Raw genomic sequence first — 13,305 nt, 5'->3', positions numbered from 1 at the left:
TCATATTTCTAAGGAGGAAAAGCTCATGCTCGAGAGAAAGAAAAAAAATGTAATCTATACACTACATCTTATACTGTATTACAAATGATCGACAGCGAAAATGAATTTCACAAAACAGAAAAAATAAAAATTAGATTCATCTCTGATTCAAGAATAAGTGTCATATCTTAAAAAAATGCTACCCTGTCGTTACAAAACCACAATGTCGACTGATCTTTTAAAAGAGAGAAAACAATGTAGATGAATATTTCACATCACATTAATCACAGAAAACAAACTGAAAAAAAACTGTGTTGTATTTAATCCGATACACTTTTATCTATGAACATCTTTTCAGTAGCAATCGAGGCATTGACCCGTCAGACAAAAATGGCAAACATTTACATTCTATTTTATTATGTTTGTGTGCTTCTTACACATAGATCAAGAGTTGAAGATGTTTTTATTAAATGCATGACATTAATTTCAGATGATTTTTAACACAAACTGCAGTAGATTTCTTGTTGTGACAGCAATGAAATGCAGTAACTCAGTAATATTCAATGAGTTATTGTTTGTAATTTTCTTCCATAGAATATAACAGAAAAAAGATCAAAATAATGTCAGAATAATGACTGAATCAATATAAGGAGAACAATTTGCACCTCCTGTTGCATCTGTCACTTCACAGCCTCTAGTCTCTCATTTAATGTTAAAAGACAGTTTGAGACTTTCTTCTGCCTGCTTAGCTGTGATATTTTTCCAAGCGTCAGGAATGTCAGCAGGCTTTGCATTGTAAGCTTCTGCAAACTTGCTGTTGAACTTTGTCAGTATATATTTCCAGTAGTCTGATGCTTCATAACTTGAATCTGGAGGGATGTACCAGTCTGGAAAAATTTCTCTGTATTGCTTGTATGGGTGCCATTCATTTTTTGTAGCTGCACAGCGAAATCGATTGCTGCTGATTACAGATGATGAGCATATGTCAGTGATCAGTTTGTCTGTCTCGTCCCATCTGTATCGACCCAGACCCTGTGGTCGATGCAGTGATGCCCTGTGTTCAGTATGGGCATCTCCTCCTGCCTCACAGGGCACTGCACAGAATGGACACTGTTTACCACATCCAATCAGCTTGTCAAAAAGCTCATTCTGAGGCTTCACATGAAGATGTTTCAGTTTTTTCTGAATCTTTATTTGTTTAAACTCTTCTCTAAGAGCTTCTTCCATCTCCTTCACAGACACTCTTAGCCAGTGCACAAACTGATCCTGGTCTGCATTGTTCAGGATCATGAAAGCACCAAGAGCATCCTGGGAAATTACCAGTTTATCTCCAAGTTCTTTGCAGATATCTTCAACTAGTGTCTTCAAGTTGTCACTCCTTTTCATTTTGGCCTTGTTGATAGCATCATTTATTTCGTTGATACTTGACTGAAGATGTTGAGCCTCAAACTCTGAAATCTTTTCGTTCTTTGCAAAGTGTTTCACTATTTGGATGACTATCCACACCTTTACATAATTTTCATATGACCAAATGTGGGAAGAATATTTCTCAAAGTCATCTTCTGAAAGCAAATCCAGTAAAACTGCATATTGGAAAGACATCCTTGTGCTGAACTGCTGTAGAGTCCGCATCTCACCAATGATATCAGGACCCAAGGAACGATTGACGTAGTCCTGGACTGCAGGCTTCAAGCAGCGGTTGGTGAATTCTTCTGCCTTCTTCTGGCATTGATCTCTCTCATGGAACACATCTTTGAAATCAGTACAAAACTTGTCTTTGTTTTGATTCAGACATCTGTAAGGATCGTTCACATGCAGGAAATCTTCATGCATCTTCTGAAAGTCTCTGGCTGCAAATCCACAAATGTGCTGTTTCAGAGAAACTTCAAACTCGATCCCTATCTCTACTTCCTTGCTTTTCAGCTTTTCATCAATCATGCACAGGATTTCCTGGATGTGGGTGTCGTAGTAATTGCTTTTTCTGTCACCTTTTTCAGCTACAAACTCAGTGCAAGTAGAAATGATGCTGTCAGCCAGTTTTTGTGCAATCATTATGTTGTCTTCATAGAAGTACTTTGACACATTATGTTTGATCCTGTCCCACCTTCCTTCTCCTGTATATTTGAATGGCTTCAGTCCACAATCTTGTAGCCTTTTTTCACTCAACAATTTAGAGGCATGACTCCCTTTGTGTGACAGATTTAATCTCAGGTGGTGCGATACACTGACAAAGACATCCGTCTTCTTTTGTTCAGAGAAAGGCAGCTTCTTTACTGTTTCTCTCCACATCTTATCAAATTCCTTGTCCAGCTCTGGATCACTCATCTGGACATTCTTCTTCCTACATCGATCAATCAGTGCACACACTGACTTTTCGATTTCTTTTGTGTGATTTTGTTTGATTGTATTGACCTCTCTCATTCCTTGTTTGATTTCTGCTGCTGCTGTGACCTGATTAAACATTGAGTTCTCCATTCCTTTTCGAAGCATCTTTGCACTGTTTGCAAAGTCCTCTCTGTATCCTTCTACTAGATAGACATGACCTTCTGTTTGCTTGAAGTACTGGGTCAGATTTTCAAGAAGCTTTGTCTCCCACATAGACAGCTCTGTGGAGGCTTCACTTTTCAAACACATAACAAGAGCTTTCATGTCAGTTATTTCAGATTTTGCAGAAACTGTACCGAAATTTGAGATTCTTGTTTCAGCATTTGTCACCCACTTGTACATGTGTTTTTTGAATTCCCATTCCCATTTGTTGAACTCTGTGCATAATATCATGTAAGCATCAGCCACTAGACTGTTTCTGAAGCTGAAGATGAAGTTTTCATGCTTCACTGCAGTCCACAGACTTGACATCCACTCTTTAAACTGCAAAATATCATTAGCAGACGACCCACAACGCCCCAGTAGCTGGATGACGTTTTTCTTCAGCTCATACACAGCTTCGCTGTACCCTGCATTGACTGGTGCCATTGGTGGGGTTCCATTCCAGAGTCCAGGAATGTACCAGTTCCCTGTGTCTGGATTGTATTCCATCACATCAGTGAAGCTCTTGTACTCCTCTTTCCTTTCCATCTTGGCTGCTGCCTGTGTCATCTCATTTAACTGTTCCAAGAGCAGTTTCCTGTCTCTCAAGTTCTTATCATGGGCTGAAACATCTGAAACATTCTGATGAACAAACTGACATTTAGGCTTTTTGCCCACCTCTTTCATCCTGAGAAAAGCATGCACCACGATCTGCAAGATGTCCTTCATTTCTGTTGAGTTCTCCATTGCTATATTGATGATGGTGACATCACTCAGCCCCACCACAAGTGTTGCAAGCTCATTGTCATGTTCATGGCTGTCATCCAACTGTGCAAGCTCTGGTGACTTTAAGCCCTCAGTGTCAATGATCACCATGAAGTCACAGTTGAGAACTCTTTTCACATCTTCATTGACTCTGATGAGCAACATAAAAGCACCTCGAGTACATCGTCCACTGCTGACTGCAAACTGCACACCAAACATGGTGTTGAGGAGAGTGGACTTTCCTGTGCTCTGAACTCCAAGAACTGTGACCACCAGGATCTTGTTCTTTGGAGACACCAAGGCATTGAGCTCAGAGAGAACGTCACTCACCCATCTGAGAGGTATGTTGGATGCATCTCCATCTACAAGCTCAAGGGGAAATCCCTCAAGCAACAGTCCTGCACAGAGTTTGGGCAGATGCTGTAACTGTTTACGTGATCGGTGTGTTTCTGGAAGAGAGAGTGAAGCTTCATAGATCTGACCCAGTTCACGGAAGAAGTGTTCAGTCCCCAGTGAGCTGTTGGAAAGTTCTCTGTCAATGTCTTTGATCTCATCTTTGTTCTCAGAGTTCTTGCATTTTTCTTTGTACTGCTCTCTGAGTTCAGACAGTTTTTCTCGAGACAGGTTATCGAGATTCATTCGCATCCATTTCAGGAAATAACACCTCTGTATTCCTGAAATGGATATTGCATTGATGAAGCAAGTCATTGCATTTGACATGTCATAAGAGTTCTGTTTTGTCCGAAGTTTTTCTTTTTTTTCCTGGAGATCACTTTTGTATGTTTCTATGTTTTCAGACCCAGCTTTCCGTAGCCTGTATTGTTCCTTCTCCAAGCTCGTCAGTTCCTTCCATATTTCACCTTGCAGGGGAAGTTGAGCTTCTTTGTAGTAAAGGGTGTTTTGAATTTCTTCAGTGATGGCATCTGCATTTTTCTTGGCAGTCTGACATTCTGGACAGTCTTCATCAACCAAGATTCCCAGTTCATTGGCAACGTCAGCCATCTGTTCTATGCACATCTTCATTTCTGTATTCTCAACTACAGTGCTGACAGTTTTCCTCAAATTTTTGACAAAGTCTGCATCATTCATCCGGGTAGTCTTCAGAATGATATTGCTGTTAGTCAAGTCCATCTTGGTTGCAACCTCTTCTAAAGCATCCATACTGAAATGGCTGCTTTGATGGTTACCCACCAAGAAGATCTGAGCCTTGTGGTGTTGGTTCATAAGCAGTTTACACTCAGATTCCAAATTGTCAAAGAAAACAAAAACAGCTGCAGATGTCTGACACAAAAAAGAAAACTGCGCTTCAAATGAAGCAATGTCTCCACGAAGGTTGGCTACAGCTACTGGCTCACTGAAAACATCAATGTTTTTGTTTCCACATGGAAGGTACCAAGTAATTTCAGTCAGTCCATCAGATATTCTTCTTGGACTGTCACCACACTCCATATTGTGGTGGATGAAGGTGTCATGGTACTGCTGAGAATTGCTCAGAAGCTTGTTGAGTATCTCTGACTTGGACAAGGAGCACTCCCCCAGTCTCACAAAGGATATCATTGGGAGTTTAGAGAGAACAATTCTCTCTTCAATAAAACCTTTGGATTGTGAAAGTAACTCAGGTCTGTACTTTTTAACAATATCTCTCAAAGCCCAAAGCATGAGTGTGCACTGTTTTGTGTCACAGTTTGGAAGCAGCAGAGGCACAGAAAACTGACACATGGACATTTTGAGTGCCATTTCCTGCTGCACAAAACCATCAGAACACAGAAAGATAGCAGTGATGATGTCAAGGGGATTCAGCATGTCACCTGAATTGGGACTGTCAACAAGATTTTTAACATCTAACTTCATAATCTGTGTCCCATCATTACAGTCAGAGTCAAATTGTGATTTACACTTTACATTTCTGGCCGTCACATTAATCATCATAAGTTTCTTCAGAAAATACCATGGAAGATCTGAGTGAGAGTCGGCAGGTTCATCAGAAATGGTCTTCTCGTTAATGTGAAGTATTTTGCTCAGTGACAGCTTCTCTGTGCAGTGCTGCATCAAACCCAGTTCTTCTAGCAACATTTGCCTGTGTGTCTCTGTGGATGTAGAGAAAATGGTAAGTAATATCAATATGTTGAATGCGATAAAGCATGGATCCAAATTAAGGGTGTGGAGCCTCACTCTGATGCAATTCTTTTCATGATGGATCCCCATCCCAAGACATCATGTACAGTGATATGATACATTGTCCTGCCATTTCAGACAACTTACAGGCTGTAATCGATCGACAAGCCACTGTTATGCAATGAGAAATGCACCAATGCCCCAACAAGTGCAGTGTAGATCATGCAAGCACTGATCCAAACATGGCTGCATGGTTTTGTAGGCTATCAATGTTTTTATGCAAGGAGAAATTGGATTGCATGTTCAGACATTGCCTGCTTTGGTTTTGTTCTGCTTAAAGGACAATTCCAGGCGAATTCAACTCGGGGGTGTATTTTCCTAACATTTTAGGTCTAAAAGAAGGAATTTTCAGTTGAATTGCTCCTGTTTTGCGGTAGTTGTGTCTGTCCCCGCATCGCCACGGCAGCGATGAATGGGAGTGGATGTAAGTCCCGCTGCTTAGGCTGTTTACATCCCTCAAAGCCACAAAACACAGACAGCATCAGATGGCGACTCAAACATGCACCGAGAAGTTTATTTACTTCAAGCAAGTCGACATGTTTGTAAAAGTCGATCTAATTCAAAGTCTCCCGGAGTCTCGCGCGAGACCCAAGTTGCCGTGTGCGGTGTATTCAGGTGCAGTGGGAAAGCTCCCGTTTGTGTCATAAACACAGGAATATCAACTCTTGCTTGCTTGAAGTTAAAAAAACTTCTCGGCGCATGTTTCAGTAGCCACTTGACGCTGTCTGTGGAAAGAAATGTACACTTCAAGCAAGTCAGGAGTTGATATTCCTGTGTTTATGACACAAGCGGTAGCTCCCACTGCACCTGAATACACCAGCACGTGAACTTGGGTCTCGCGCGAGACTCCGGGAGACTTTGAATTAGATCAACTTTTACAAACATGTTGACTTGCTTGAAGTAAATAAACTTCTTGGTGCATGTTTGAGTAGCCATCTGACGCTGTCTGTGGAAAAAAATTGCGGCTTTGAGGGCTGTAAACAGCCTAAGCAGCGGGACTTACATCCACTCCCATTCATCGCTGCCGTGGCGATGCGGGGACAGACACAACTACCGCAAAACAGGAGCAATTCAACTGAAAATCTTCAGATTCCTTCTTTTAGACCTAAAATGTTAGGAAAATACACCCCTGAATTCGCCTGGAATTGTCCTTTAATGGCAATTAAGTGCTGCCAGGGTCCTGATGAGAGCCCGTAAACACGAGCACATCACCCCATCCTTAAATCACTGCACTGGCTCCCTGTTTCATCCCGGATCAATTACAAAATTCTGCTACTCACCCATAAATGCATTCATGGACATACACCTACTACATACCTCCAAGAACTCATAACTCATAACCCTACAGTCCACCTCCCGCTCAGATCCACAAACACCCTGCTCCTCCAAGTCCCCAGCACCAGGCTCTCAACCATGGGAGACCAAGCCTTTTGCTCGGCTGCACCACGCCTCTGGAACAGCCTCCCAACCCAGCTGAGGGCTATTCAGAGCCTAGACTCTTTTAAAACAGGCCTGAAAACTTTTTTATTCAGAAAGGCCTATGAATGTTAATTACGAATTGATTTTAACCCTGTCTTATTGTTTTTATTGAGCATGTTTTTATTTCCTTTACCTTGCTTTTACATTTTTATCTTTGTAGCACTTTGAGCTCTTGTTGATGAAAAGTCCATTAGAAATTACATTTATTATTAGGGCCACGGGCAATCGCACCGGACACTGGTCCCAACAGCTATGAAATAGCTGCAGGGCAAAGCCCGGGCACTACTGTTATTGTGTGGATTTTTTCCTACTTATTATTATTTTCTTTCTTCATCTTCCGGACGATTTTCGATTCGCTACTAGTCCTGCAACTCGAAGAGTTATTATATATCAAAACGTGCGGCTTGATTGGGATCGGTGGGCTATTACTTTTCTCAACAGTTTACGAATTTTTCGCGACATAAGTCGCGAAAAACTGCGCAAAATTTTTGCATTGAAGTCAATGGGACGGGCGGGAAAAAAAGACCGAAAAAGACCAATCATTGGAGTTTAACAAACGTCTACTGCTCAGGCATACTTTCACCTAGAGACTCCATTTAAACTTTAAACAGTAGACACAAGTCTTGTGTATTGTCGTATTACTCCACGTTTTGATAGGTCATATAGTTTTTGATCAATCCCTGTTCAATGACCATGATCATTTTTGGAGAAATTATGAGATTATAATGGGTGTGTATTGGACGGAATGTTCGTGTCAGAGTGCGTGACATCATCGGTTAGAGTGGGAGAGATGCCAGAAAAACTCCAGATATTTTCTCTTTCCAAACTCCAAACGGCCACAATTTACACTCTACACACATAATTTCCGCCACGTTTGTAGACGAGCTCATCCTCGATCTCTTAATCTGCTCAAAATATCAGAGTGACTTACAGAATTTAAACTCTGAGCCTCTAAGTGCGGCCACGTCTGTCTCTGCTCCTCATTGACTCCAATACAAATATTTTCTGAGAGAAGCAGAATGGCCTGATGTTTTAAAACTGCCAGCGTCGCCAAAATATTTACTGTAGAAACACCAAATCGTACCAAAATTTTCAGTAAGTCCTTAGAGCAACGTTGATCTGTGTTTTGTTCTGATAGGAGTTACCGTTTTGTCATGCTAAGCCTAAATGTGAGACCGGTGCAGAGGCAGAAAATGGCTCTTTTTCTCCACGTTTCTGTCTGTCTCAGCCTGCGGGGGCCCCTATCGCCGTGGTAACCTCTTTGATCCTCAGGCCAGAGCTCGTTAACTTCATAAACAATCCACCTGGCGCTCGTTTAAATATTTATAAACACAGACACAGCTAAATCAGACTGACACAGGATGCAGCTACTAACTAACTATGTGTCAAGTCAGTCACACACAGACTCTAGAGCCAGCTTCATGTGATTACAGTCACACACACACACACACAAACACACACACACCTTCATGTGATTAAAACACAGTTAACGTGCAACAGAATTTAAACTTAAACCATGATTTAATCTGGTTTTAAAGTTAAACCCTGTTGGTGTCAAATGCGTCAAATGCCTCTCGTGGGAGCAGCTGATAGAGTCCCCCCCAGCTGAAAGCAGCCCACCCCACCAGCCAGAGGGTCCAGGACCATAGGGACTGCAGTGGAGGAAGGCTGCCTTAACACCCTGCACAATGGCACCCAGTACACAGAAGTTAGACAGGACCAGTCAGCCCATCACCTGGTCCGTTCAACAAATCAGTTTATGCTACTGTGATTTATGTAGCCTAGTTAAATACTACAGTAATCATCATAGTGTATTGGCAGGAAAGACCATTTAAATCTGTATCAAATATCGATTAATGAATTAATCGATCATTTGCATGTTGGTCTTGGTTAAGTACCACCTTGAAAAAAAAAACAATGTTTTGTTGCTTAAGCTATTCAGTCATTCAATGGTATACTAAAATCCATGTGAAAAAAGTGCTTCTCACTGTTCTCAGGTCAAATATTTATATGCGATTAAAATGCAATTAATTGCGATTAATTAATTACAAAGCCTCTAATTAATTAGATTAATTGTTTTAATTGAGTCCTGGCCCTATTACACAAGATAAACACACACACACACACACACACACACACACACACACACAGGTAACCTAATGTGGTTACAGCTCCTCCATATCAGTGCTTATAGAAAGATGATCATGTGTCTGTCTGATCAGCTCTGTCTTGACCTTAAGATCGTGGGTTTGATTCCCATGTTGACAGAGATGGCAAAATCGGCAGTAGCCGTGGCCCATTCAAAATTTCCCGAGAGGAAATTTTCTAGTTATTATTATTATTATTATAATGGTGAGATTTAGGAGGTTGTCGCTGTTGTTTATGCCTTTTTTTTTTTTTTTTTTTTTTACAGCAGGTGGAGCTGTTTCACCACTTATGAGCTGTGTTGCTGGGTCAGGAGGCACCAGGAAACAGCTGAGGTCAGTCTGTTTCATTATAATTCTTTTTTTTAAAATACAGAATCTGGTTATCAGTTGGTGTAGCCTACTTCCTCCAACTTGAGTAATGTAATGTGATTTAAGATTAAATCATTTTTTTCACAATGTTTTTCTTTTACTTACTTGTGCATGCATTTGTCACAGTTGGCTTGCTTTTTCTCTCATTCTTCAGTTGTGTAGAAACATGGAGGAAGTAACACACTCCTGGCTTCAGGCTGTTGAAGGTAACAGTGTTTGTATCTGTTGTCAACTCCTGCACAGTTTCTCCCTCAGTGCAACATGTCACAACGTAGCTCTGCACTTCACCAGCAGGAGTGTCCCACTGCAGAGACAGAGACTCACTGCTGACATCAGAGACTGTTAACCTCCCAGGAGGGACAGGCTCTGTGAAAATAAAAACAATCTTTCATTTGATAATGAAAATTCAACTTTTCTCTACATGTGGCAACAACTAAAGCCTAGTTTATGTTTCCACGTCGATGGCGTACCTATGGCGTAGACCCGACGCTGAAGTTCTACGTCGAGGGAGCCCATTGCTTCCGGTCACAGTAAACAATGGCAACTGAAAAACAAACGCTTTTATTGCAAATGTTGAAGTGCAGGCGGGTAAATTCACCCGTTCAGCCTCGACTGGTCGGACAGACCACCTCCACAAACGTCTTCTTCGTTGCCTGCGCTTCAACATTTTCAATAAAAGTGTTTGTTTTTCAGTTGCCATTGTTTCTGTGACCGGAAGCAACGCGTTCCCTCGACGCAGAACTTCAAATGCTCAACGACGGCATCGGGTCTACGCCGTAGCGTAGGTACATGAACTAGGCTTTAAGTATTATAACTGCCGAATGTAAACGGTATCCGGCTGTAAAGTCACAATAATAATTCGTACACTGTGTATACCTCAGTGTAGATACAAATATTTTTGCTTTTTGGGTGTTTTAATTTTATATGGGCAGCTTTACTTAATTTCATATTTACCTGTACAGACAGAGACAGAGACTGCTTCACTTTGATTTCCATTTTCTGCTATCCTGGTGATGCAGAAAGTATATTCAGTCCCAGGATTCAGTCCCTCTACGTCTACAGTGTTGGAGTCTTCTCTGACCACACTGCCTCTTTGTGTTTCACAGCAGTAATCGATTTTCAGTTTATACTGATCAGAGGAATCAGTGGGTGTCAGGCCAAGAGAAACAGTCTCAGTGCCAGAACAGAGAACTGTAACTTCTGATGGTGGTTGAACATCTGCCATAAGAGGAGAAATTCACATGTCATTGTTTCCATATTCCAACATGGTCATACTCCAACAATATGGACAGTCTCTTGACTTAGGTCAAGTGTTGCTATCGGTAGCTGGTTAACTGCTATCCTGTGAAGCATTTCCAGGCACTGCTAGCTCTGATTAATTGTTGTCGCTGCTGGATAGGTTTTTTTATTAGCTAACATGTTCACAGTTGTACCTCTTGTTTTGTGGTCAGTGGCCACTGTGACTTATGGAACGCAAATTGGTCCAAAATGTGAATTTAACGTCTGTGTTAAAGGACAATTCCAGGCGAATTCAACTCGGGGGTGTATTTTCCTATCATTTTAGGTCTAAAAGAAGGAATCTGAAGATTTTCAGTTTAATCGCTCCTGTTTTGCGGTAGTTGCGTCTGTCCCCGCATCGCCACGGCAGCAATGAATGGGAGTGGATGTAAGTTCCGCTGTTTAGGCTGTTTACAGCCCTCAAAACCACTATTTTTTTCCACAGACAGCGTCAGATGGCTACTCAAACATGCACCGAGAAGTTTATTTACTTCAAGCAAGCCGACATGTTTGTAAAACTAGATCTAATTCAAAGTCTCCCGGAGTCTCGCGCTGTGGTGGCATTTTTCTATGGGAAATGACATAAAAATTTGATAACAACAAGACCAGTGAACAGAGTGTTATGCCACCTTTAAAGATCACGTATGAACTATGTTATTATTTCAATAATGACTACATTACATTTAATGTCATTTTGTGTGGGTTTGAACAGTTAAAGTATAGTTATTTTGTGTTCTTATATTGCTTCATTTCAACATTGCATTATCACTACTGGCAGCCATTTTGATCTCCAAAATTACAACATGCTCCTTAGCACCACCTAATGGATGAGAGTGTGCACTTCAACAGGATCTGAAGGAGGCCAAGGCGATAGTGGTGAACAGAGATGGATGTGAACTATGTATGACCCTTATAATACTTTCTGCTGAGCTAGTAGTTTTGGCTTCCGGCGCACTTACATAGAATGGCCACCAGGCAAGGATCGAGGAGGTGCGCTTAGTGCATGGAAGTCTATGGTAACAGTCCAAATAAGGCTAGTAAAGTGGTACACATCCGGAGAAAAGCATCAGGGTGAAACCAAGGTCACAGAATAAAGTGCACAGTCAGCAGATCAGACCTCAACAGGTGGGAGTGAGAAATACTGAGATCAGCACATGCCCACCAGTATATAAACCACACCTTGATGATATGAAGTCAGTCACTTCGTTTTGTTTGTTCCTGTCGAAACTCTTTTTCGTGTACTTTGTATTTTGTAAGTGACTCGGGGTGTATGCTTTTACTTTACTTCTGTTCAAGAGTAAATAAAAGACAACTCTATGTCGGATCCATCTTTGGTCAGCGTTTTAATTGGAGTCTTTAAAGTACATGTCAGATAAGTTCACGGCCCAAAGGACGAGCTTATTTATTACGACATAATTGGCGAGCTAGCCAGGAGGAGTCCTGAGACGAGAACAACTGGGAGCAGAGACACGCTTTCTCCTAAATCACACAAAAAGGTAAGCCCGGCCGGCTGCTGATTAGATTTTAATTGGAAAACATGAGAAAGGCGTGCCTGCTCTCAGGTAATTCTCTACACCTGACCTCCAAAAGAACCTAGAAATAAGTAATATGAAGCTGTTAAGGTGGATCTGACCTCTTGTTTTCAATCTATTGAAGAGTAATTGTCTGTGTATGTCCTGTTTAAGGTTGCTTTCACACCTAACCAAGTGGACTCGAGTTCGCTTGGGGGGCTGAAAGTTGCAACATTGTTGCATTATCACTTGGTTCGGTTCCGCGTTCACACTGCAACTTCTGAACCGCACCAAACTTGCGCCCCAAGCGCACCAAACTTTCTGAGCGTCAAAAGTCGACGTCACTCCGCTCGCGACTGACAGACCTGCTGGGTAACAGTAAACATGGAGCAGCATGTGAAGTTGGCTGTTTTGGGGATGTTGTTTCTTTTTTTTATGTACCAATTGCACTTGGCTCAGCAAGCCGTGCAGTACGACCACCATGTAAGGCAGCGAAGCAGAGCGCATTTCGCTCTTACTACTGCACTGAGGACGGAGAAACGGTACCAGAGGAAAAGACGGAGACTGATGAGAGATGTCGAGTTGTTGGCGTTGTTGCTACACAGACGGCGGACAACCTACCGTAAAACACCAAATAAGGGCCCGGGCGTTTATTTGCTTAAATCGCGTTTATTAGGGACCTGCGTTTATTAATAGTGTTCAACCTGGACCTCCTTCTGGGGAAAGAGGCTTCACTCTGTGGCGGCAGGCGGCGGTGGAATGATACGTGCGTTTCTCAAGGCATTACTGTAAATACGGCCAGGGCGGACTCGTTCTCTGTCTCGCTGACCTCCGCGGTCCTGGCCCGCACAGGTACCAGGAGACTGAGGCCTTGTCCATACGAGCCCGGGTATTTTTGAAACCGGAGTTTTGCTTCGCGTCCACACCAGTGGTGTAATAAAAACACTCCGTACACACGCAACCGTGAAATCCGCTACCAAGTGACGCAATGCACGTGTGGAAGGCTGTTTTAACCAATCAAAATACAGTGGAAACCGCTTATGGATCAAAAGGCTTGGGACGGAATCATTTCTATA

At 42.0% G+C, this 13,305-nt stretch overlaps 1 protein-coding gene across 1 annotated transcript in view; it reads right to left on the bottom strand.

Annotated features, from left to right (window-relative positions):
• Positions 1-613: 613 nt before the first annotated feature.
• LOC146960802 (interferon-induced very large GTPase 1-like) overlaps positions 614-13,305 on the bottom strand; it is a 30,315-nt gene continuing 17,623 nt past the window's right edge. The window contains exons 3-5 of the mRNA XM_085772048.1: positions 10,395-10,658; positions 9,546-9,806; positions 614-5,357 (exon numbers count right to left, since the gene is read on the bottom strand). Coding sequence (XP_085628174.1) covers positions 682-5,357; positions 9,546-9,806; positions 10,395-10,658 — 5,201 coding nt within the window. The 3' untranslated portion in view covers positions 614-681. The remainder of the gene's footprint in view (positions 5,358-9,545; positions 9,807-10,394; positions 10,659-13,305) is intronic.

Source organism: Trachurus japonicus, unplaced genomic scaffold (assembly GCF_045865225.1).
Source record: "Trachurus japonicus isolate A0001 unplaced genomic scaffold, Traja_1.0 AP029984.1".
Lineage (NCBI taxonomy): Eukaryota > Metazoa > Chordata > Actinopteri > Carangiformes > Carangidae > Trachurus > Trachurus japonicus.
Note: the sequence above shows the minus strand (reverse complement) of the source record. Positions and strands in the feature narration are given on the sequence as shown.